Source organism: Phyllopteryx taeniolatus, chromosome 17 (assembly GCF_024500385.1).
Source record: "Phyllopteryx taeniolatus isolate TA_2022b chromosome 17, UOR_Ptae_1.2, whole genome shotgun sequence".
NCBI lineage: Eukaryota > Metazoa > Chordata > Actinopteri > Syngnathiformes > Syngnathidae > Phyllopteryx > Phyllopteryx taeniolatus.
This window is the reverse complement of record NC_084518.1, coordinates 10940246-10967090: the sequence shown is the minus strand read 5'-3', so window position 1 is coordinate 10967090 and position 26845 is coordinate 10940246. Positions and strand designations below refer to the sequence as shown.

Below are 26845 nucleotides of genomic sequence, written 5' to 3'. Positions count from 1 at the left end.
CTTTGTTGTCAATGGGTTTCATATATGAGGCATGTGAGTGGAGGAGGGAGAGGGATGGTTCTTTATTTTCAGGTCAATGCATGAGGTTTTGAAGTGGAACACGCTCTCTTTTGGCCATTAGAGAAACAGCAGGAAAAAGCTTCCAGCTCATCCACAGCACAAGTCTTTCCCGCATTGCACTAAGTGGGTCAACAGGCTTTAAATAAACCTCTGGCATTTTGGTCACAGACAACAGAAGGGTCGGTGAGAGCACTACATAGATATGCAGACATACATTACACATAAAAAGGCTTAAAGACAGCCTAACATTTGATTCTCAATACATTTAGCTATGGAATAACATTTAAATATGACAACCTACAGGTAAAAATAGCTTATTTGCACATCCATCCATCCATCCATTTTCTGAGCCGCTTCTCCTCACTAGGGTCGCGGGCGTGCTGGAGCCTATCCCAGCTGTCATCGGGCAGGAGGCGGGGTACACCCTGAACTGGTTGCCAGCCAATCGCAGGGCACGTCGAAACAAACAACCATTCGCACTCACAGTCATGCCTACGGGCAATTTAGAGTCTCCAATGAATGCATGTTTTTGGGATGTGGGAGGAAACCGGAGTGCCCGGAGAAAACCCACGCAGGCACGGGGAGAACATGCAAACTCCACACAGGCGGGGCCGGGGATTGAACCCGGGTCCTCAGAACTGTGAGGCAGACGCTCTAACCAGTCGGCCACCGTGCCGCCTTATTTGCACATTAAGTACACAATTAAAAACAGAATGTTGAGTTAGGACTTACAGTTGTAATCAAAGGCCTTTACAAAATCGATTACTCTAGTTATGCTAGTGTCTGAAATCCAGTAAGTCTATATACTGGACTCCATCTCATGAGATCCAGTACAAAAGAGGGGTATCAAAATGTTAGCCTTTAAAAAGATAATAAAGCAGTATTACAACGATAAGTTACTTTTGATAATTATCAGGCGGCACGGTGGACGACTGGTTAGCACATCTGCCTCACAGTTCCGAGGACCCAGATTCAAATCCGGCCTCGCACGTGTGGAGTTTGCATTTTCTCTCCAGGTAGTCCGGTTTCCTCCCACATCCCAAAAACATGCATGGTAGGTTGATTCAAGACTCTGAATTGCCCGTAGGTGTGAATGATTGTTTGTTTCTACACTATGTGCCCTGCGATTAGCTGACGAGCAGTTCAGAGTGTACCACGCCTCTCGCCCGAAGATAGCTGGGATAGGCTCCAGCACGCCCGCGACCCTAGTGGGGATAAGCGGTATGGAAAATGGATGAATGAATGAATGATAATTATCAGTGCTGTAGAATTGTATTACAGAACAGTGATACAGTGGGCTGCAAATCTTTCTAATACAGTATTTTGCCTCTCTCATGTATGTGGCTATATTTGCTAAAATAACTTGAACTATGTCACAGTAAGTTGCAGATACAATAATGCAATAATTCGATCATAATAAACTGTTCTAAGACAGTGTCAGTTGGTTGTATAATTGTTAACACACAGCTCTTGTATCTTATTAGTTTGGAAATACCCAGTCTAGAGAATATAGTACACAATGTGTTTTTCAAGCCACACACTCTTTATTATGTAAGATGTCTCGATTCACCTAATACTAACTTGTAAAGGACATATAAAGATGAATAATTAGTACATTTTTAAAAAAGAAAAAAAATGTCGGTCTGAAATAGCCAAGACAACTTGATACGGCCTCTTTTAAGTAGGATTACTATATTATTTATTCATAGGAACATTTGTGTGAACTAACCTAAGAGAACTTACTCAAGTTAGTAAATACAATACTGCTGTAATAACGTGAAGATGTTTTCTCACACTTGAGTGACAGATGAGTGTCCGCTTCACAGAACCACATCAAATTGACCGTTTGACCAACGGTACCTCAGATAAAGAGCATCTTTGAGCTCCCCAAGTTTTAGACATCATGCTCCATGTGAGCAGCCTGCGGGGAGACTCCGTCCTTGTGGTGGTCGTGGTCATGTGTGGGTGAGGGAAGCATGTCATATGTACGACGATAAAAGAAGCGAGTGACCAGGGTGATGATGAACATCTCCATAATCATCATCTGCTGACTTAGCACTGTGGGAAAGAGACAGATTGTTCCTGTCATGCCAAAGGGGAGGATAAAAATAGGAGACTTGTGAAAATGTTTCTCACTGGATCCCCGAGCCTGCGAGGAGAAGGGAGGGGCGCAGGCGATGGTTCCATCCAGAGCCAGGATGTTGATGATGGACGTTTGCAGCTGACTTAATACGAGTATTAGCTAAGGATTAAAAACAAGCACTTGATTAGTGGAATGCAGCTTGCAGTCCTTCCATTACATTTAAGTTATACAACATTAATGCAGGCGTTACAATCAATGTGCACAGGCTGGAAAACCGCATTGGTCCCATTTAAACTCACCAGACACTTCATTAGGTACACCTCTAGGTACTCTACTGAGATCCAGTACAGGAGCTCTCACAAAAATTGCGTGTGCGTGTGGGTGCTCAGTTTTGATTGACATTGTTAGAGAGGCATAAAATTAATAGTATGTTTTATATTGGTGTTTTAGAGGTGTCTTTTATGCAGCTAAATGGTGTAACTAAGATGCAGTGCATTTCTATACCACTGCAAAGTACAACCACACACCATAATGTTGTGTGACGGCATCAATATTTAGCATTATTACTTTCTGAAGACTGATTTTTTTTTTTTACACAGACTGTGTTGGATCATGTTTTCTCTTTTTTTTATTATTGATAGTACAAAACCACATAATCTAAGGTGGATTATCAGCACTGGTAATTACAAAAAATATTTCCTGTCATAGTTAATACATCAGTATGTTAAAGCTTTTGAATCCAAATGATATTTTTCCTGCTAAAATATAATATATATGAATCTTCAAATATAGTATTTTTCAAAAATGGGCATGATTTGTGTTTTTGTTGACTTCTACATTGCTTCTATTATATTGTATGTCTTGGTTTTCTGTGTCCCCTGTTCATGTCTTGTCTACTGGTTAGGTTTTCATCTCCACCTGTTCTCGTCAGCCCTATTGTTTGTGTCAACAAATCAGCTCCCTCCATCCACTCATGTCATGTCCAGATGTGCCTCGTTGTCTCATCAATTTGTTTGTATTTAGTTTCACGGTTTCCTACAGTCCGTGTCGGGTCATTGTTTCTTAATTAAGATGTCAAAATATAGTTATTTATTGCGTTCCATCCATCCTTCCATTTTTTATGGAGCTTGTCCTCATCGGGTTGCAGGTGAGCTGTAGTCTAACCAAGTTGACTTTGGTGAGAGGCGGGGGTCACCAGCCAATCACAGGGCACATATCAACAAACAACTATTCAAACTCACATTCACAATTTAGATTCTTCAATTATTTCCAATTTTTGGAATGTGGGAGGAAGCCAGATTTGGCGAACATGCAAACTCAACACAAGAAGCCAGAGCAGACTTTGGAACCCAGAACCTCAGAATTGTGAGGTAGACATGCTAACCAACCACTAGGTTACCATGCTTCCCCACTTGCATTCGTACAGAAAATTAGTGAATGTTACACTCAATTAATTATTATTTGTTTACTTCTTAAAGAAGTAAGATTTGGGTATAAATAGGAGGATTCCGTTTGAAAATCCTCAATCATGTGCAGGATGGTTCAACATCACGAGCTCGCTAAAAATGAAAGAGTACAATTCATGGTGCTGCATTGTCTCTAAAACAAATACATTTGGTAAGCACTAAACATGGTTGAATTATTACACAACCATTTTTTTTATTTTTTTTGGGGCATAATTGATTGTTAATAATTAACATTTCACTTGCCTGACTTCCGTGCAGGCAGCGTGGCTTTAGTTGTCACTATCTGACAGTATGAATGAGAGTGTGAAATGTTGTCTGTCTCTATATGTGCCATGTGATTGACTTACTTTTTTAAGTGGACCTTGACTGACTCTAAGGTGTAGTGCGCCTTTCACTCGAGGTCAACTGGGATAGGCTCCACCTTCCCTTGACCCTGAACAGGATAAGTGATATCGAAAATAGATGGATAATTCCTTTTTCACTACTTACTGATTTGTGACTGCAAATGCTGCTTGTTGTTAAATATGATAATATTTGGGGGATTTGTTTGTGCTGCTATTGTTGCTAGTGGATACGATAATTTGCATGGTGTATCTAACTTTGTGGTCAGTGAGTGTATTTTCAAGCAATCAGTTGTCATAAAAGTGACTATTTGTCATGTTTGGCAGCATTCATAATGAACTGTTCGCATCTACTCACTTGGTACATGGCATACTTTGGTACAATATTGAGGCTGCGTAAATGGTGGTTGGTGTTCATGAACACAATGGCTACGGGCCACAGGGAGGTGATGGTGAGAACGCCAATGAAAGGATTGATCCAAATTGCCGAACCGGTGATCTCTAGCTGGAACAAAACATAATTTCGAAGTCATTTGCAATCGTTTGCGCTTTGGGATGAAGCAAGAAAATAAACTTACATCTGAGAGGTCAAAGTTGCCATTTGTCCAGAGTACTATGGAGAGGACACTGAGCACCGTCTTTAGGATGGCGTACTGGAGTGCACCCAACTTCAGCAAGAACAGCATGCCTCTTGAAGCCATTAAAATATGCGTTGGCATTTAATTCCATTGAAGTTCACAAGCCGGATCAAAAAAGGTCATTGTAAGTACCGTGACATGGGCACACGTGGTAAACACAGGCAGCAGCAGCAGCACGGCCCAGTGGTGATCTTGAAGGGTTTACCGGAAAAGCGCTTCAGAAATACATCGCTGCCACCCAACTCCTCAATCAGCAGAACCAACACTTTGTACACTACCACTGCAAAGTAACTACAGAAATATAACAGTTTTTAGTGACATTTTGATAGCAGTCACAAATGATCTACAATATTGTTGACAAAATCAGTGCAGTTCAACAGCATTTATATTAAACATGCATACTAGTTGGAGGTACAGTATATTGTGACCTTATTTTTGCCTGTGTAATGATTTATTGAGTGGCTTAAACTACACACAGACTTGACACGCAAGGTTTCACTCTGATGTGTTGGAGTTGATGATGCATAATATGACATACATATTTGTTTTTTTACATTTTATTTGAAGAAGAAAACAATATCAGTAAAAGGTAGTAATTTAAATATGTAATGCTGTTAATCACCGGTGCCAAACCCACGGCCCGAGGGCCAGATCCGGCCCGCCACATCATTTTATGTGGCCCACGAAAGCAAATCACGTGCATCTACTTCATGTTTCTTGTTAAAAATCTGTTCCTAAATTGCAAATTGACTTCACTTTTACTAACGTTGAGAGATTGCAAGCCTTTTTGTTATCAAACCACGTTTTAAATAAACAATAGTTTCATTGTTTTCCTTTAGTTTGGATTTCAAAACTAGTCATCCATCAAATTTTTTGTGTATATGTAATAATATGATGAGGCGATTATACATTTATATGGTTATACAGTCATAGTGGCCCTCAATGTGGCACATGACAAAAATGAGTTTGACACCCGTGCCGGTGATTTTTATAACCTGCAAGCTGAAAAAACGCACCAATTTGACGTCATATCTGTGAACATGACAGCCCTGGGGATCCACATCCCAAAACAAGACATGGTGGCAATGACCTGAAATAATAAAATTATTTTATTAATTCTTAAACAAAATGCTTTAAAATACCATTTATTCAAAAGTCCTAGTGTTGGATGAGTTATTTCAACATATTCCAGTCATGAAGTGGTTGAAGGAATATAATTGTAAGAAATATTTCGAAGACAAGAGGAAGCTTACTGGTGCGGCTCCATTGATCCAGATGATGGTTGTCTTTTTCGGGTATGGCAGTTTTTTATAAATATAAACACATTGCTCCAAGTAGAGCAGCAGGGAAATGCAAGACATGAAGGTGAGCATAGCGTACAGGCACATCCCGAAAACATCTAGTTCTGATTGGAACATACAAAAAAGACAAAAGTAGTACAAGTTAGTGGCACATTAAATATGAACCTATTGACAAATGTAAATATCAAAACAGCAAGAGGATCCTCTGATTATTTAAAAAAAAAAAGTGGATACTGATTCTTAGAATTAGAGGACATTTGGTGTTGTTCCCTGATTCTTAGAATAAGAGGACAATAAGTATTTCAGCACAATATACAAAGGCCTTTTGGTACCATAGACAAAAAAAAAACCGTATGATACTTTTGTGACTTTCAGATGGTCAGCATTGCTGTGTGGCTATGTCATTTTCTTGACCTGCCTGATAAGGAAAGACTTACGCTTTATCACATCCATGGCCAGAGGGGGTTCCTGTAAACAGGCGGGATCAATAGTGCTGTTGTCGGCTTCCTCCATGGCTCCTGATATTTTTCTTGCCTAAAATTTCCCCTTAAAAGTCCTGCAATGTCATAAACTCTAATCAAACCTCGCTTCTATGTGGAAGATGACAAGACAAAAAAATTAAAAGTATTCCCCTTCACGTGGCAGTGTGGTGTGTGCAATTGGTTCAAGTAAAGTGTACTTTAACCTTATGCTACTTTTAAGGAGCCATGTCTTGATGACACGTTAAGAAATTACAGGTTTATGAGAACCCCTCCATAAGTAACTGTCGCTCATTCATTCACAGACAGTCACAGTCATTAAAATGACACCAAAAGAGAGCCAATGAATGGATCAGCACACGTGAACTTTGGCTGGGCGTGTGGCTTTTCAGGGAAATATAAAAAGGTGTAAAACAGATAAAGGCATTTTTGAAGGCAGACTGCTAGAAATATACTGTATTACTTCTATATTAATCATAATGTAGTAAATATACATTATTATTTTTGCAGGCTTCCCAGATCAAAAGCCATGGTCAACAGTGGCATACATCTTTTTCTCATCTGAAAAGTCATTGAAGTGGAGGAATCTGGTTTTGGCCTTTAAGCTACTTTTCATGATTGTGTGATTTGTCTTAATTCGAAAAGGCTGTTTAATCTTAAAATGTTCTTATTAACAAAAGAAAATCAAAGATATTTGGGAAAATATATGGTTTGATTTATGGTTTGACGTACAACCCCAATTCCAATGAAGTTGGGACGTTGTGTTAAACATAAATAAAAACAGAATACAATGATTTGCAAATCATGTTCAACCTATATTTAATTGAATACACTACAAAGACAAGATATTTACTGTTCAAACTGATAAACTTTATTGTTTTTAGGAAATAATCATTAACTTGGAATTTTATGGCTGCAACACATTCCAAAAAAGCTGGGACAGGTGGCAAACAAGACTGAAAAAGTTGAGGAATGCTCATCAAACACATCCCACAGGTGAACAGGCTAATTGGGAACAGGTGGCTGCCATGATTGGGTATAAAAGGAGCTTCCCTGATTGCTCAGTGATTCACAAGCAAAGATGGGGCGAGGTTCACCTCTTTGTGAACAAGTGCGTGAGAAAATAGTCGAACAGTTTAAGGACAATGTTCCTCAATGTACAATTGCAAAGAATTTATGGATTTCATCATCTACAGTCCACAATATCATCAAAAAGTTCAGAGAACCTGGAGAAATTACTGCATGTAAGTGGCAAGGCCGAAAACCAACATTGAATGCCCGTGACCTTCGATAACTCAGGCGGCACGGCATCAAAAACCGACATCAATGTGGAGAGGATGGGCTCAGGAACACTTCAAAAAACCAATGTCAGTAAATACAGTTCGGCGCTACAGCCGTAAGTGCAACTTGAAACTCTACTATGCAAAGCAAAAGCCATTTATCAACAACACCCAGAAACGCCGCCGGCTTATCTGGGCCCGAGCTCATCTAAGATGGACTGAGGAAAAGTGGAAAACTGTTCTGTGGTCGGACGAGTCCACATTTCAAATTGTTTTTGGAAATTGTGGACATCGTGTTCTCCGGGTCAAAGAGGAAAAGAACCATCCGGACTGTTATGGACACATAGTTCAAAAGCCAACATCTGTGATGGTATGGGGCTCTGTCAGTGCCAGTGGCATGTGTAACTTACAAATCTGTGAAGGCACCATTAATGCTGAAAGGTACATACAGGTTTTGGAAAAACATATGCTGCCATCCAAGGAACGTCTTTTTCATGGACGCCCCTGCTTATTTCAGCAAGACAATCCCAAACCACGTGTTACAACAGCATGGCTTTGTAGTAAAAGAGTGCAGGTACTAGACTGGCCTGCCTGCAGTTCAGACCTGTCTCCCATTAAAAATGTGTGGCGCTTTATGAAGCGTAAAATACGACAACGGAAACCCCGGACTGTTGAACAGCTGAAGCTGTACATCAAGCAAGAATGGGAAAGAATTCCACCTACAAAGCTTCAACAATTTGTGTCCTCAGTTTATTGAATGTTGTTAAAAGAAAAGGTGATGAAACACAGTGGTAAACATGACCCTGTCCCATCTTTTTTTTAACGTGTTGCAGCCATAAAATTCGAAATAAATAATTATTTGCTAAAAACAAAAAGGTTTATCAGTTTGAACATTAAATATCTTGTCTTTGTAGTGTATTCAATTAAATATAGGTTGAACATGATTTGCAAATCATTGTATTCTGTTTTTATATATGTTGAACACAACGTCCCAACTTCATTGGAATTGGGGTTGTACGATCATAATGGTAGAACTAAAATGTTACACCGAGAATTAAATATACTGTAGATGTGGATATGCGGTAGGGGTGTATCCAGTAATGTGCTATCTTTTTTCATTTTTGAACAGAACCCATGATTCCACTGAAGATGGCAGACATTTCTGTGGTAAGTTAGCAACCACTTTGCAAGGTACATTAATGCCACCTACAGGACTGGCGTGAAACAGCACTGACATAACTGGGATTATTATTATCCATCCATCCATTTTCCGTATCACTTATCATCACTAATTATTATTATTATTCAGTATTTATAAGGTTCTTATCTCAGCTGTTTGCTGCACCGTTTCTCATACATACAACATGAGTACGAACAGGTATTATGACATTTTAAGATAGGAGGGATGAATCCACCAGTATCTATTTGTTTGGCCCGGGCAGAGGTCTGCATTCTACTCTTCATTTGATTAGCAGTAAGCATCAATGTTAAAATTCACAATATTGCTACCTGAATAATTAGGATAGAACAGGATGGCCTGAAAATTGCTACTGCTTGAATTTGATCAGCTTTATCAGAGAAAAGAATTGGACCAATTTGAAAATGTGTGGAGTGAAGTGAACTGACATGAGAGGTGACATGCAGAAGAAAGAATAAAATATAACAATGCTGTAATAAAATCAACACATTGTGCTTTATAATATTTAAGGATACAAACAGTTACAAATAGTATAAGGACATAATTTACAAATATTAATAGTGCAGTGGAAGTCATTAGTACCCATATGTTAAACATATTTACCTGATTTAGATCTCACACGTTAAGCTGAAATATTCAGTCCACATTATAAAATTCCCCAAATAACACTGTAAACAAAAATAATTTGACTTTAGTAAATAAATAAATAAAAAGCAAAAAAAGTAATTCACTGTGCTGAATCTTCTTGGACATATTGCACATATGGTTGGCAGCATTCATCACTGCTGATCCATTAAGTGTGTATTGAGGCTCAACTAACATGAGTTGCACTTAATTATTCTAGTATAATAATGCATATTATGTGACTTAATCAGTGAAATTAAATACACACACTGGCTCGTAGAGTAAATCACCAGTTTGATGTCAATGTTTTTGGACTACGACAAATGCAAACCTCTGAATCAGACTGCAGCAGTCGAGAGGTCGTGATGACACCCTTGTAGTACCAAGTTAATTTGAAATACTTTTTTTTTTTTTTTTTTTTTAAACATTGGGACTGTAGAAGCCTAGTTGAGGACAGATGATGGCTCCTATGGACATGCTGATGGTCAAGGCAGCGTGTGAGGTCTGCTGGATGAGTGACAATAAAATGTATTTTAAAACAGAAAGAAAACCACCAAAATATTATAATAATTACACTATTTAATATACCTTCTATGGCTCACTTTCCATGGCCACGGACACTATCTGGACTCCTCCTAACAAGAAACAAAGTATCCAAAATAGAGAAGCCTGTTTTTCAAAATAACATTACACTTCAATATATTCAGTATTTATATAGAGTACCATTCTCCTCCTTGTCATCCAGTTTGTGTTGTGTATTGTCGGCCTGCACATTTGGACTTATTTCCTCATTAGAAAGACTGTAATTAAAGACACACTGGGGATTATTGTAAAGAAAACAAATGACTACATATGAAATGTTTCAAAAAGTAAATAACCTTTTGCCATTTTGTTGCAAGACGCTGTTGGCCTGTTCAGGATCTATGTGCATCAGTCTGGTTACAAATGAATGCCCGTCACCCAGACTGATGAAATAGAGATGTATCATTAGCCGAGGGTTACTTGTATTCATGATATGAAACAATATTTTATGTTATGTGTATTTCAAATTTAAAGCTTAAGGTAGTTTTACCTGGAAAAAACAGGAAATATAAAGTGCTTCGCTTCATCCCCAAACACCTCGGCTGCATTCCGCTTGAAGCTGAGAGAAAATCCATTTTTGTCTGGCCCTTTTGCAAACACTGGGGCCCGAAAAGCCTCTGTTGATGGGTATCAAAAATACTGTTAAATTGCACAACCATGACATCACCTGTGACTTTAGAGTGGATAAAAGCAGCACTGTCACACTCAATAATGCAAAAGCACCTATGGTGGTCCTGTTCTTGCCAATGAGGAAGAGGTGGTAGCTGAAGAGTGACAGGATGCTGATGAAGAACAGCGCCGCCACAAAAAACAGAAACAATATGTGGAATTTGGCGTGCGTGTTTGGAAGATGTTTCTGTGGAGGGGAAAAGAAAGACAATTTAATGATCCTCAAATGAACTTATACAAACTTGAATTTAAGTATTGCTTGTGAGGGACATTTAATGAAGTACGGTACCAGCCGACATGCTAATTTATTTGGGGAAAAAGAGGACGTGTCCGTACTCACAGACCAGAATTTGATGAAGTACTGGACGGCTGTAGCGCATATCACTCCACAATAGAGTGAAGCATATGCCAAAAACAAGACAAAGAATTTGTAGTTTGAGAAGCCAACACAGTTATTCACCCTGAAAGGATGAAAAAATATGCTTTAGCTAGAAAAAAAAATAAAAAATCAAAATAAAATAAAATAAAGTGATTACAGTACCAGGGACAGTGGTGGTCCATTTTGAGCACACACCTTGAACAACAGAAAGTGCAACAGTTGTCCAATTAGGTCAAAGCATCACATGGAAATAGAATTTCAAAACAATAGCACTGTATATACAATGTGTTTGGAAAGTCACTGTGCACTTATATTTTTATTAACAGACTTTTCATTCTCGAGTACATTTATACCTCCTGTATTCTATATTGAAACATGTTTCTTAATACAAAATTAAGTTAACAGTGACTTTCCGAACACACTGTATAGCAGCTAACATTAAAAACATAGGATCACTGATAAAAGAATAAGTTCTAAATGAAGAGCTTGTACTCACATCTCACAGGTGGAGCAGTGGTGGCAGCGGTCTGGTTTGATGACCTGGCAGAGGCTACAGTATCGAATGACTGTAGAGAAAAGGTGAAAATAGAATTACTTTTTGTATCTTTTTTAAACACATTACCTGTTAATATTAATATTGTTTAATTCACCTTTAAGTCAAAGGCTTACATTTTGTATCGCACGCCCCACACAGAACCAGATCACACAATTGCAAGCATGCACAGAGATGTCAGAGTGAAAGAAACGTGCAAATAGTGCTGCACCTCTTGAGCTAGGGGAGGTAGTGCCTTGCTCAAGGTCACCTCGACACTAGCCAGGAAGCAGACAAGCATCTCTCCAACAACTAGTCTTGCGAGTTGTACTCAAACTGTGACCCTTTAGTTCCAAATCCCAAGTCCTTATAGATGAGTTAGTCGCCCTCGATAAATAATATATAATATGCCACTCCTCTAATATAAAATGTTCATGTTGTTAATGAGTGTATGCCCAAAGAGAAAAACAGGTGTATAAAAGTCCCCTTATTATGATCTGGATATTATTGATCAAAATGTAAACGCTTGTAATTAATAGGGCATAAACATAATTTATGTTAAATAATGACATGGGCGGTGGTACGGTGACTGACTGGGTAGCACATCTGCCTCACAGTTCTGAGGTCCCGGGTTCAAATCCGGCCTTCCTGTGTGGAGTTTGCATATTGCCCCATCCGTGCCTGCGTGGGTTTTCTCCGGCAACTCCGCTTTCCTCCCACATTCCCCAAAAATGTACGGTAGGTTAATTGAAGACTCTAAATTGTCCATTGGTGTGAATTTGAGTTTGTTTGTTTATGTGTGCCCTGCGATTGGCTGGCGATCAGTTCAGGGTATACCCCGCCTCTCACCCGCAGTTAGCTGGGGTAGACACCAGCACACCTGCAACCCTAATGAGGATAAGTGGTTCAGAAAATAAATGGATAATGACAAGGCCCACACCCCAAGAATTGTACGTAATTTAGTGATAAAAATTAATATTTTTAGTGGTGGGTGACTGTTGCATGTCTGTGGGCCTGTGTGGGGTCTGTTGTGACAAGATTCATAACTGTTTTAAATTGCAATACAGACCAGTTTGGATATGATAGTCCCGTTTAAATGTTTGTTTGTTTGGATAATTGCCATGTCAGCAAATGTGGCAAAATTTTAGGATTAAGGCTAAATAGAGAGCCCTGCGACCACCCCAGAGTGGACCCCACCCCTCGTCCAAATTCAGCTGGGATATGATCCAGCTCACCCATGACCCTAATGAGGTTAAGCGCTATAAAATGGACTATAGTAACAATATAACAGCATCATAAGACAAAAAAATATATAGTACAATTATTACACACATGCTAAATAAATGTACCATGATATGAAAAAAAATATGTTTTATTGTTGAAAGGTGTAACAGGTATAGCTGACTTGAAAAGAATAATGGTTTCTGTTTTGGGACTTTAAGAAAATGAATGATTATATTTTTATTTTAGAAGTATAGACCCTAGTGAGGACAAGCGGAACGGAAGATGAATGAATTAATGAATTTGTCCCTTTTGGGCTCTCTTTCCAGCTTTGCTTTTTAGAGACACAACAAGTACACATACCCTTAACTTTTTGCAAAATATTAAAAATTATCAGGTGATCCATCCATCCATTTTCTGAGCCGCTTCTCCTCACTAGGGTCGTGGGCGTGCTGGACCCGATCCCAGCTGTCATGGGGCAGGAGGCGGGGTACACCCTGAACTGGTTGCCAGCCAATCGCAGGGCACATACAAACAAACAACCATTCGCACTCACATTCACACCTACGGGCAATTTAGAGTTTCCAATTAATGCATGTTTTGGGGATGTGGGAGGAAACCGGAGGCGGGGCCGGGGATTGAACCCGGTTCCTCAGAACTGTGAGGCTGACGCTCTAACCAGTCGTCCACCGTGCCGCCAATTATCAGGTGATTCTAGTAAAATGTAATTTGCTTATCATTTTCTATGACTTCCAATAACTTTTAATGAGAGCAAGTGTGCATACATGTTGATGACTAATGATGAAATGGCAAATGATGAAATGTGTGTGTACTTCCTTTGTTTGGGCACACTCCCTGATGGTTTGATCTTAAATGGCTTACAATACAGTCATTTTTTACAAATGCAGTAAAAGGCCTCACCTCCTCCTGCTGTGCGCGTGTACACGGGTAAATTCCTCGCCACCTTTTTCAGAATTTCCTGTTGCATCTCCGCTTGCTCTTCTCTTTCAAACTGTTCTTTCTCCACTCTCGGCAGGGTGAACTGAAGGTAAAAGAAATTACAGCTGTAAAAACAAAAAAAAATAGAAGCCTTCCCATACTCTACAACACTCTAATACACTTGGCCGTGCCGGCTGAAGCACCCCCCCCCCAAAAAAAAATGTTGTATGTGGTTGTGTTAATTTATTTATTTTTTGTCTTAGCCCCCCTAAAATGCCACTCAAGCTCCCCTTAAAGAAATCATTGTACACAAAATAGAAGTAACATATAATTATTGAAAATAAAAAATCCAAAAAGGGGGAATATTTCTAAATTTGCATCAGGGGCTAAGCCCCCCCAAGGTAGTATTCCTAGCGATGGCCCTCACGTCTGTATATATTTGACACACATTCTATTTGATGGTGTAAGACAAAATAATGCTTGTGTGAATGAAGTAAAAAAAGATCCAAACACACACAAATATTTTCTTTTACCACTTTTGATGGTTCAGCTGGTCTTGTGCAGATGGTCTTCCAGTAAGACCATATGAACATGAAGAAGAAAATGTGGAAGATGATCAGGTAACTGACTGTTGAGAGGAAGCAAAGGTGAAGCAACACTTATGTAATATTTGCTAATAATCAATGAAAGAACATGTATGGTCACTTACTTCGCTCTGCATTGTTTGTGATTGTGTCTACATAAGATACACAACGAAAGCAGACAAAATATTAGTTAGTACTGATCAAGAATGCATAAATTCACATCCCCCATTGCATGCCACCCTGTCCTGGTACCATGTGGCAGCAGCTTGGCACCACTTGCAGTGTCCCCCCACCCCCTTTCCCTCCCTCTCAGTATGACAAAAAAGAAAGAGCTTTGTTGGGAAATCAGCGACGCCCCTCGCCTGACCACAGCTGCTAAAATTCATCGACATGCAGATAATGGTATCATCAGTTCCAGACTGGCAGCTAAGATAAGAAGCCATCTGTCATGAAGGACAGTGCATGCTTTCTGTTTTATTATAAATAAATTAGCCTGATTGTTTGACAAACAAATCTAATCTTGATAAATTAATTATTAATCTGTGACTTTAATCAATCAATGTTTATGGGCACCGGAGTCACTATGGGGGTTTATTTTAGCTTAATTAATAAGTAATGCACTCTGAATACACATTGCTTCAAAAGTAATAACAATATACATATGGGGGGAAAGTCGTCATCCATTTTGTACTCATCTTGATATGTTTTAAGCTTTGTCTCATTACTTAGTTTTCCAGTACATCAAATGGTACTTCTCATTTTCATGAAACTAAACACACACATTCCACTTAAATTCATATAAAATGTCACTTTATCACATTAGAATTGATAGTATTTTGTTATTAGTATTAGATTTTTGTTTTTTTTTAAGGCGAGACGTAAAGGCAAAAGTTATAAAGCAGCCTGTACTAGAGACTTTGTTACCTATAAATATCAATCAGATAGCTTTCCTGCGAGGGGGAAAAAACTCCATGCAACGCACATTACATATAAAATGCTTTCAGGAATATCAACAGCGATCTGAACATGTATCATACAACATATTGCAGCTTTGGTAGCTCAGAAGATGACATTATTTTCAAGCGATACCGTTGGAGTTTCTCTTATCCACAGCAAAAGTTAAGCAACGTTTGTCTACTGAAAAGAACTCTTCGTAAGAAAAACTTAAGTGGATGAAAAAACAACGGAAGAAAAAAATTAATCAAACATTAATGACTCAGGATTACAGCCCAGTGCTCGTATTGACCATACGAATTATCGTATTTGACAAATGACAGCTGTCAAAAATTGTCAACACAACCGCATATCCGCCTCCACGGTTGATAGATTTCCGCATATAAATTTGTAAAAATAATAATGATAATAACATAACGTATACTTACAAACACAAAGCTCTACTACATAAGCGTAGTAAGACCAGCCTACGACCAGGTTGATAAAAAGGACAGGTATCCAGTTAAAAGCCCGTTTGCAGCACCTCAGTGTATGCGAGGGCGCCATCTTTAATCTGTAAAGGCCTGTTTGTGGGAAGTGTCACAGCCATGCGAGGTGAAGAATGAAAAACTACAAGTCCCAGACATCCCGAGCAGTCGGCTAACTGACGTGCTTACGTGACGGCCATGTTAGCAGGGGCGACGTTCACAACAAAGGCAATTCATGGACATTGAAATAACTTGCCCATTTCTCAAACTTTCATGAGGTTTACTTTTTTGTCAATGCCAAACGCTTTTCGACATATCAATACGGAAGATATATTTACATATTTTTGCCTGTGATAGGTTATTCCCAGTTTACTTGTCATAATTGGACGGCGCTGTGTGCAACCGTGTGCAACACAATGTACCGACATCTTTGTTCTTTCGGTTTTGTTGCCGTCAACATACGGAATGTGAACGACTTTGCCCCTACCAAATTGGCGTCACCGTAGACCAGTGATTTCCAACCTTTATGGAGGTACACGTTTTACAATTGCAAAATCTCACAGCACACCAACAAATAAAAATGTCACAAAACGTAGATACACAGTAATTACTGTATGTACGTCGTGCCATCTAATAGAAGAGGATTTATTTGCTCTGTCTGTCAGTATGCCTCACTGGCATAAATAGAGGAACAGAGATAAATTATTTCTTGTAAAACTTTTTGAGCAATTAAGTAAAATTTTATAATTTTCCACGGCACACCCGAAGATCGCTCATGGCACACTAATGTGCCCCGGCACACTGATTGGGAATTACTGCCGTAGACACATAGCTTAAAAGGGGCGACACGCGTATCTACCCATGTTCATTTTAATGGTCACAGCAATGCAGTATTGAGGACAAAAACTACAAATACCATTTAGCTTGCTGTTGACGTCCCTAAATATATTTATCAAACTTTCTGTGTGTGAAAATATAATTATTAATGAGACCAATTGATGATACTGTCGCACAATTTAATTAGACGTATTTTTGGTATTCATAAAATTAAAATACTCTAAACAAGATGTCAAACACTTGGATAGCCATGATGGACCAATGTTTGTCATCAGTTTATGTAAAGCAAATCGTGTGTGTCTGTGTCTTATTAAAATCAGTACCAAGATTGCAAATTGTCTTAACTTTGAATAACTTGATATACTCCAGTATTTTTTAGCTACCAAACACTATTAAAATAAAATTAACAATAGTTGAACAAACTATTTTCCTTGACTTCACATTTGAAAACTGGTAATCCATCAATATGTTCAATATCAAATATCGAGGCGATTATACATCTATGTGATTTCCCAGTAATAACAACCATCTGAGGGAAATGACAACTACAATCTGGCCCGCAGAAAAAATAAGCTTGACACCCCTGATTTAAGGTAATTACAATGTTATGAAATTCATCCTTCTATCCATTCTCTACACCGCTTATCCTGTTCAGAGTCACGGGAGCTGGAGCCTGCATCAGATAAAGCATCGTCTTATCTATCTATAACCTGAATAATATTCTGAAATAAAACACAGTTTTATTTTGGGTCAGTGGCATAGCTTCCTTTTTATGTGTAGCAATATTCTTATTTTCATCCATCCATCCATTTTCTTTACCACTTATCCTCACTAGGGTTGGAAGCTGCTGGAGCCTATCCCAGCTATCTTCGGGCGGGAGGCGGGGTACACCCTGAACCGGTCGCCAGCCAATCGCAGGGGTATTCTTATTTTGATTTATGTTAATATTTTAAATTACTGTAAATGTAATTTACTGAGGAAAAAGTTGCAGTGTGTTCACATGCAAGCATCATTAGTAGCACACTGTTCAATTAATGTTGATCCTGTTTCACCCATAACTGGAATTGTATTTATATTTCAGTCCTTTGAGTGATTGACCCTGCACAACACCATCAGAGACTGTTTTGAAATCCATTTGTTGTCTAAAAAACACTTTTCTACTACTAGGAGTGGATTTTTAAATGTGCATGGGCATTTATCTTGTTCTCAAAATCATATACACTGCAACATGATGGCTAAATAGTTAAATTCATCTGTGCAGTCCATTTTTGGTGGGATTTATTTTTTTTTGTAAGTCTTAATTGGTACCATGTGAGAATATGCAGCATATGTAGAAATTAAAATAATATTTTTTTTTACCTTTTAATGGAGAAAATACCATGCTTGTATTGTATTTATATGTAAATAAACCAGTAATAAATTAATTCTAATAATTATTCAGTTGAATCAACAGTACATCTCATATTTTGAATCATACTAGAAAGAAAGATCCTACATAAAGACCAAAAGAGCTCATCATACAGTATGTGGAGGTAGTCATGAGTGAGGAGAGTGTTCCCTTTTCAGGTGCGGCGGCGAGCGGCTGGAGAGACAGGAGGTGATGTGGAGGCCGGAGTGGTGCTGGTGGAGGCTGGCGAGGAGGCTGGTGAGGAGTCAGGAGAGCGTGAGCGCACTCTGGTGGGACTGCTGCTGGGGGAGCCACGAGGGGATGAGTAAGGCGACAAGGCCTGGAGCATTCGCCCACTGCGCTCCTGAAGAGCATGCTGCATGAGGACACAAACAACAGAGAGGTGGATCTTGTTATTATGCCTTAACATTCGGTACACCTGCACATCTAATCTTGAACAATGTTGATAAACACCTAACACATCAAATGGAAGTACAGTACATAAAAGAAAACATATATGTACACTCACTGGACACTTCCTTATGTAAACCTGCACAGTTTGAGGATGTCAAATATGACGATGATAACGCTGAATTTTGATTGGTAATATGTGAGAGTTAGTAAATTAACAATGTTGTACTATGTAAAGTTTCATTTGCAGAGGTGTGAAACTGCACTACATCATATTGAGATATGGACAATGTATCCAATATCAACTGGAGCAAAAATAATAATAATAATAATAATAATAAGCTGTTTTAAAATAATATTTGTATGTTGATTAATGTAAAGGTAAACATGCCCAAGCTCCATCTGGTCCAAAAAGTTCCAGAAAGTTGCCGATGAATTCCCGTGACTTCTCTTCCCACTTGTGGATGAGATCCTGGCTCTTCTCCTCCACTCGGTAAACAAAGTGTTTGGACTTTTCCTCCACTGTACGGACCGTCTCTTTCATTTTGTCCACCTGGTTCTGAAGGCGGTATTTCTTCTCCTGTCATGAACAAAAAGCTGGTTCATTTCTGTTCAGGTCTCCAAAAAATACAATAATCGAACACATATTTTGGCTCACGTTAATGAATCCAACATTAAGCTCTCGGGCCGTGTAGCCTCTCTGCAGGTTGCGTCGTACATAGATGTCATAGTCACGCACAATGCGAGTGATCAGGTCGGAGGTTGAGATGCCCTCTGTCCTCTGGGTGGCCACAAACATTCCTGCCACAATTACACAGATGACATATTCAAGCCTGAATAGCCATCCTGCCACCATTTTTCATAGTAGCTAATAAGGTATACATTTTACGGAAGTGTATTGCTGCCACATCAAAAAAAATATTTTTTTTTCAAGTTCACTATCAAGTTATAATATTTTAAGTTTCATGTTATAATGCGATATGGTTCACGTTATAATGTGATAAATTATTATAACGTGAACCATATCACGTGGCAGCAATACGCCATGAACCAATGTTAAAATAGACAGAAACAACAACAATATTTAACGTAACAATGAGGACGTTAATTATTGCAAAAAATAATAATGATAATAATAAAAAAATCCACATCGCATTGTGGGAATCGCGCGGCCTGACGTCACGTATGCTTGTTTTCGTGTGCATTTGCAGCTCGCTTTGTGAGCGATCATAGCGATCATCAATAGTTGCATGGCGGGCCGACTTGTGCGCTGTCTGGGCTTCCTGTTCATTACAGTCTTGTTTAGTCGTTTAGTGTTCGGAAGAATCAGTCTTGTATTTCTTTTTTTAATTCACTGTATTTACCAGTCGATCAGCACACAGCTAGCATTTATTCGACATGAAAGTATATTCTTCCTCGCCTCTTTTTGACGTAATATTTTTACATGGTGCCCCCTAGTGTTGCGACTGAGATACCACAGTTTCATAAAATGTTATTTTTATAACAAGATGACAAACTTGTGTTCCTCTTTTTTTAAATTAATGCCTTATGTTTTTGATTCTCATAATAAGTTAAAACTGAAATCTATTTATATTTGTGCTTGAAATTGCCTCACTAGAAATGTTTGTAGACAAGAAAATGCAGTTTCCTGCTATATGCACAATGTAAATCCATCCATTATCTGAGCCGCTTATCCTCACAAGGGTCGCGGGAGGGCTGGAGCCTATGCCAGCTATCATCGGGCAGGAGGCGGGGTACACCCTGAACTGGTTGCCAGCCAATCGCAGGGCACATATAAACAAACAACCATTTGCACTCACATTCACACTTACGGGCAACTTAGAGTCTTCAATTAACCTATCCTTCATGTTTTTGGGATGTGGGAGGAAACCGGAGTGCCCAGAGAAAACCCACGCAGGCACGGGGAGAACATGCAAACTCCATTGAACCCCGGTCCTCAGAACTGTGTGGCAGACGCTCTAACCAGTCGCCCACCGTGCCGCCTTAATTAAATATAATATATTTTTATTTTGATGACTGGTTAGCATATTTGCCTCACTGTTCTGAGAACCCAAGTTCAAATCCAGCCTCGCCTGTGTGGAGTTTGCATCTTCTCCCCGTGCCTGCGTGGGTTTTCTCCAGGCACTCCGGTTTCCACCCACATCCCAAAAACATGCATCGCAGTTTAATTGAAGACACTAAATTGGCTGTAGGTGTGACTGTGAAGTGCGAATGTATGTTTGTTTTTATGTGCCCTGTGATTGGCTGGCGACCAGTTCAGGGTGTACCCTGTTCCCTCTCGCCAGAAGAGGGACTTGACTTGGGACTTGAGGGCAAAGACTTGAGACTTAATTGTGACTTGGAGAACAATGACTTGGTCCCACCTCTGGAGTATTGTATTTTTTATCGGTCTGCATGTGTTGCTCCACCATTTGTGTTCAAATTTCGGCTGCTGAAAGTGTTATAACACCGCGACACCGATGCTATTTGTTAGCCTGTCTACGCCCTTTTGCATTGTGTGTTAATATTAAGAACAACAGACTTTCCTAAGGCAATGCTATGTGTTTGTTTTAAATGTAATTCTCTGTTTTATGTTTAGTTTGTAAACTTGAACATGAAGTGGTATTAAACGGATTGAAAAACTCGGGTCACAAGTCGGGTCACTCGTACTGTATCTCAAGGCGGCACTGTACTGTGATACTATGAATCTTCACCTGCTGCCTTGATGTGCTTATAAACATCCTCTGATCCAGCAGAGGTGTAAGGGATGTCATCATGGGCCACAAAATCAATCTGTTAATGTCACACAATAGTGTTAAAACTTCCAAGAAGCTGCTTGTTTTCTGATTGCACAAACTCTGACCTTGTGTTTCGTCAGGAATTCCGTGGTGAGGGTCCAGGGGGCGCCCCGCACCACCTCGTCGACATAGCGGCAGTGCCTCAGGGCCTCATAGCGCTCGTCCTCAGTCATCACAGTGTAGCCCTTAAATTTGTGGGTCAGCTCATCACTGCACACTTCCCACAAACACATTCAATGGAGTTAAATTATCTGCTGTTTTTCTTCATGTTGTACAGTTTCTACGAAGCTACACCTATTTATTAAATAAGCTTGCTGAGAAAGATTCATAGTCTACCTCCAACTATCAGGTACGTGTTAGGAAACACATTTTTGGCCTGCATCAGCGCTCGGGCGTGTCCAGAATGAAAAAGATCAAATATGCCATCAGCGTACACCCGCACCGGTCTATGAGCTACAAGAGAAGAAATATGAAAGGAAGAATGACATTTTTGTTGATAATATCTTATCTTACACAGCAGTACAGTGGCTAAAATTTGACACCGAGTTGTAAAATTATATGTAATCTTTAAAAGAAAACTTATCTGAACTTTTACAGGCATTCAGTTCAAGAACTACCTCGTATTGTTCTTTTATTTTCAATGGACAGTGACATTAATAAATGAACAAAGGTATCTATAATAGAAATACAGGTATTTATAATTTAAATACTTATACCATGTATTGTATGTATGTATATATATATATGGCAAAAGCAGCCGGCTGCCGTATATGTGTGTATATATATATATTATATATATATATATATATATATATATATATATATATATATATATATATATATATATATATATATAATATATATAATATATATAATATATATAATATATATATATATATATATATATATATATATATATATATACATACACACACAGACACACACACACACAGATATAGGCGGCACGATGGGCGACTGGTTATCACATCTGCCTCACAGTTCTGAGAACTGGGGTTCAAATCCCGGCCCTGCCTGTGTGGAGTTTGCATGTTCTCCCCGTGCCTGCGTGGGTTTTCTCCGGGTACTCCGGTTTCCTCCCACATCCCCAAAAAAAACATGCAGGGTAGGTTAATTGCAGACTCTGAATTGCCCATAGGTATGAATGTGAGTGCAAATGGTTGTTTGTTTATATGTGCCCTGTGATTGGCTGGCGACCAGCTCAGGGTGTACCCTGCCTCTTGCCCAGAGATAGCTGGGATAGGCTCCAGCACGCCCGCGACCCAAGTGAGGATAAGCGGAATGGAAGATGAATGAATGAATATATATATATTTATTTGTTTGTTCTTTTGAGTAAGCAGGGTTACATCCTCAATCCCTTGTTAAGAAACATGAAATACTGTATTACATTCCTATAACATATATAACACATGCAGTATAGTAATAATACCATAATAGGTTCTATAGAATGTACAATATTCCAAGTGTGCATAAATTCATTAAAACGCCTGATCCATCCTTCCAATTGAATTGTATCGAATTGTAGGATTGTTTGTTTTTTAACTGAACTGTATCTGTGTGGGTGTGTGTGAGTCAGCATGGGTTCAGTTCTCACTCAGAGAGGGTGTGAATGTGAGGGGGAATTCTTTTCATTCTCTTTATCCATCCATCCATCCATTTTCTGAGCCGCTTCTCCTCACTAGGGTCGCGGGCGTGCTGGAGCCTATCCCAGCTGTCATCGGGCAGGAGGCGGGTACACCCTGAACTGGTTGCCAGCCAATCGCAGGGCACATAGGAACAAACAACCATTCGCACTCACAGTCATGCCTACGGCCAATTTAGAGTCTCCAATTCATGCATGTTTTTGGGATGTGGGAGGAAACCGGAGTACCCGGAGAAAACCCACGCAGGCACAGGGAGAACATGCAAACTCCACACAGGCGGGGCCGGGGATTGAACCCAGGTCCTCAGAACTGTGAGGCTGACGCTCTAACCAGTCGGCCACCGTGCCTTCATTCTCTTTATGTGCCCTGTAATTGTCAGGCGACCAGGGTGCTGCTTGCTGTTTGCCTGAGGATGGATGAATGTGTGTGTTTTTACTCCTATTCTTTCAGTAAAATGTTGAATGGTCCATTTTTTAAAAGAAAGCTTTTTTTTGTGTGTGTGAAAACCTTTTTTTTTTTCAACCCCACTGTAAAAAAAAAAAAAAAAAAAAAAAAAAACATTTGTCATCAAACAACAATCTACAGACACCAATTTGTATGAACGACATTTGTTAAATAGAAAATCACTGGGAACCTGGTGTGCCCCTCTTCGCCTGGGCTAGGGTCAACTTTTCATGGGGGACCTCTGACTCACAACCAGTCGACTTGGCAAAAGCAGCCGGCTGCCGTAGAGCCTGGAAAGTTGATAATATACAACAACAAACTGTGAGAGATCATCAACGGTGTTGCAAGAAATGATCCAATTTCATTTTATTTGTCCGGAAATTATTATTTATCAATTATGAATATACCTTTGTTCATCTATCTATGCCAGCGATGTATAATGATAGGTAAAACAATTGAATGGTTCCATTAGATGGCAGAAGGTACAATTAACCTGTGTATCCACCTGTTGCCATTCATACAACAAAATAAGTCATGGCTTCCCGTGAGTATTTCAGCTACAGTATATGTTCAATTAAACCGGCCCAGATTACAGACTGAGTATAAGTCAATTTGTGTGTCTGTTAAAACAAGATCATCTCAAAATTTGTTTTTGACATGTTTGTTTTGGTGGTGTGCCATGGGATTTTTCTTACTTTATATAAAACAGGTGCCTTGGCTTAACAAGTTTTTGAAACATTGATCCAAAGAGTTCAGCGTGGGCAGATGACAGTGGACGTGTATGGACAAGCAATCAGGCTTTTAAGGGTATCTTGCGGGAAACCGGTTGGGCTTTAAAAAGGTTACCAAGCTGCATGTAACAAATGTCTAACTCATGCAGTAAACAATAATCAAGAAGTGCACCACCGGAAAAAAAACAACACCACCTATATAAGTTTATGTATGTTTGTTTAGACATGGTGCTGAATAATGCAAGCAATCACTGAGGGTCAGGTCATGGACTTTGTATTGCATGTTTTGTATATAGGTATACACAACTTTATCTACTGTGTCCTTAGCTATTCTTTGAACTCTAATTCCATCTCAAACCTAAACCTACGCTACTGCTTGTGGTCTGTTATGGTAAACCAATAAGTTGACATACATACATTTTTTTCCTTATATTTTTAGTACACATTTCTCCCAGTTTTTTCCCTCTTAATCTTTAAATATAGGACAGCATAGTTGTGCCAGCCTGTATATTTTTTTCAGGAATAAAGCAACTCGAAATAAAATAAATTTAGTAAATTTAATTCAAATTTTAACTTGTTATTGGGGAAACAAATATTGTATGTGGATCACAAACTCACTGGCCAGATGTACAATAGAATAAGAAAAGTTAATACAAGAGTTGTATTTACGAAAAAAGTCTTTACATTTATTTATCATTATCATTTAGCAACATGAAGTCAGCAAATAATAAAAGTGACTGCTAAATCTATTGCAGGTTTCAAAATGAGTCATGGCACATTGTACCGCCCATTTTATTAGCTTTGTCTCAAATTAGAGTGGATATGAAAACTTAACAATTTTTTTTTGTCACAAAACATGAACAAAAAACATTACATTTATGTAATTTTTGCACTGACTAAAGTTTACTGTTCTGATTTCATGAGTGCCAAACAAAACGTGCATTCAAGAGCCACAGGAGATTATTTACCTTGCCTGAAGCTCCTCTTCGTCCTCGCGGGGCCTGTTGCTGGTTGTTGCCACCTCTGTTGCGTCTCCTTCCTGCCATTCTTTCAAAGAGTCGATTGGCAAACCTGCACCTGTGGCTTCTCAAGCAACCTCTGTACAACACAGCAGATATGTGGAAACGTCTATCTGCTTAGTAGTATGCATGCCATTGCCTGGTCCCCGCTGGACCCTGATGACGATGCAATGTGGTGAGCAAAGTTCAAGCCACTCCAATGTTGAGTGTTCTTGTCATCGATAGCCTCCAATTGACTTCCCTTATCACCATGCAGGCAGAGTAAGACTCAAACATGCAGAAAACCTTCCATCCATCCATTCATTTTCTGAGCCGCTTCTCCTCACTAGGGTCGCGGGCGTGCTTTAGCCTATACCAGCTATCATCGGGCAGGAGGCGGGGTACACCCTGAACTGGATGCCAGCCAATCGCAGGGCACATAAAACAAACAACCATTCGCACTCACATTCACACCTACGGGCAATTTAGAGTTGTGAAGTAACCTACCATGCATGTTTTGGGGATGTGGGAGGAAACCGGAGTGCCGAGAGAAAACCCACGCAGGCACGGGAAGAGCATGCAAACTCCACACAGGCAAGGCCAGGGATTGAACCCCGGTCCTCAGAACTGTGAGGCAGACGCTCTAACCAGTCGGCCACCGTGCCGCCTGCAGAAAACTCACAAAAAAACAAAAACAAAAAATACAAATAAAAAGTTGCAATGTAACAAATTTGTCCAAATTAACTTCCAATTTTGATGTGTTAGAGAGCCAGAAAGGACAAGTTGTGATTAACTGCATGAATATTTCCAGCCTTTGGACAATCACAGTAGGACTATGTGTCAGTGATGTTATATGATTACTGTTTTGAATACAGTTGGACATAGTGGCAGGTTTTGGCATTAGTTGTTGACATTTCACAGTTTGTATATTTCTTAAAGTGTAAACAAGTAATTATGCTTTGCTTCAATCAACTGAAGACAACAAAAGCATACCAAGGCATGAATACGGTGTATAAAACTATTTGTAGTACAGTAATGGTGTATACAGTAAACTACAGTTTTCTTATGCTGATATTAGCATGTAGTTCAGAAGTGTTTGTTTATGGGTATGTACATTTTTATTTTGATTGTTGGTGTGTTTTAACTGTTAGCAGTTCCAGTTAGCATTTCCCTAATTGTTACCTTGGCTGTCTGCCAATTTATGGTAATCCACCGGCCTCAGTTGGGTATAGCAGGAATATGAGACCCACAAATTAAGGATAGAAAGTAAAAAAGAAAGAAAAGTCATCTTTAACAACATTTTAAATGAAGTGTTTAGCTTAGTTTATGTGGATAACAAGCATAAACCCTACAGAAATGTTATGTAATTTTAGTATGTTATATATTCTATTATATATTATATTATATATAATATATACAGTTGAAATGAGATATTTATATACACTATATAGAAAGATGCACTTTTTTTCTCACTGTCTAACATGAAATCAGACTTTAGTCTGATTTCCTGTTTTAGGTCAATTAGGATTAGCACAATGTGGTATCGTAGGGTTGCTATAATATATATGTATAAATGTATAAATCAGCAGGTGTTTTTCCTCAAATAGGTTTTTTAACTAAGCATTTTGGCTTGTCAATTTCACTCACAATTTCTGAGCGCATTAATTCCAGTGAGAAACCATGCTGATAAGCGGGTCAATGGATGCACAGTACACATACCAAGGGTAAGTTGAAAAGAATGTTACACCTGCAAACACGACCTGGAGCAAGGGGTGTGGCCA

At 39.1% G+C, this 26845-nt stretch overlaps 3 protein-coding genes across 5 annotated transcripts; all 3 read right to left on the bottom strand.

The window, feature by feature from the left end:
* Positions 1 to 47: 47 nt before the first annotated feature.
* On the bottom strand, positions 48 to 6568 carry LOC133467333 (organic solute transporter subunit alpha-like). Its single transcript, XM_061752087.1, has 8 exons — positions 6327 to 6568; positions 5842 to 5993; positions 5605 to 5678; positions 4721 to 4879; positions 4529 to 4640; positions 4309 to 4455; positions 2197 to 2302; positions 48 to 2118 (listed from the first exon to the last, which is right to left on the bottom strand). Exons 1-8 carry the CDS (start codon positions 6400 to 6402, stop codon positions 1955 to 1957), a joined length of 990 nt encoding a protein of 329 aa, XP_061608071.1. The 5' UTR covers positions 6403 to 6568; the 3' UTR covers positions 48 to 1954.
* Positions 6569 to 9319: 2751 nt separating this feature from the next.
* Positions 9320 to 16384, bottom strand: LOC133467332 (palmitoyltransferase ZDHHC20-B-like). Of its 3 annotated transcripts, none has more exons than XM_061752085.1 (13): positions 15759 to 16324; positions 14502 to 14528; positions 14326 to 14420; positions 13775 to 13895; positions 11597 to 11666; positions 11263 to 11295; positions 11062 to 11182; positions 10776 to 10908; positions 10543 to 10669; positions 10349 to 10435; positions 10194 to 10270; positions 10059 to 10105; positions 9320 to 9974 (listed from the first exon to the last, which is right to left on the bottom strand). In XM_061752085.1, the coding sequence occupies exons 1-12, from the start codon at positions 15874 to 15876 to the stop codon at positions 10062 to 10064; spliced, it is 1053 nt and encodes a 350-aa protein (XP_061608069.1). In that variant the 5' UTR covers positions 15877 to 16324; the 3' UTR covers positions 9320 to 9974; positions 10059 to 10061. The 3 variants fall into 3 exon arrangements, with proteins under 3 accessions (XP_061608069.1, XP_061608068.1, XP_061608070.1); XM_061752084.1 differs by having other exon boundaries at positions 9320 to 9977; positions 15759 to 16319; XM_061752086.1 differs by lacking the exon at positions 11062 to 11182 and having other exon boundaries at positions 9320 to 9977; positions 10776 to 10834; positions 15759 to 16384.
* A 506-nt stretch (positions 16385 to 16890) lies between these two features.
* On the bottom strand, positions 16891 to 25318 carry pcyt1bb (phosphate cytidylyltransferase 1B, choline b). The gene is made up of 8 exons (XM_061752082.1): positions 25035 to 25318; positions 23526 to 23625; positions 21567 to 21683; positions 21296 to 21447; positions 21147 to 21225; positions 19091 to 19233; positions 18824 to 19012; positions 16891 to 18397 (listed from the first exon to the last, which is right to left on the bottom strand). Exons 1-8 carry the CDS (start codon positions 25110 to 25112, stop codon positions 18197 to 18199), a joined length of 1059 nt encoding a protein of 352 aa, XP_061608066.1. The 5' UTR covers positions 25113 to 25318; the 3' UTR covers positions 16891 to 18196.
* Positions 25319 to 26845: the final 1527 nt, after the last annotated feature.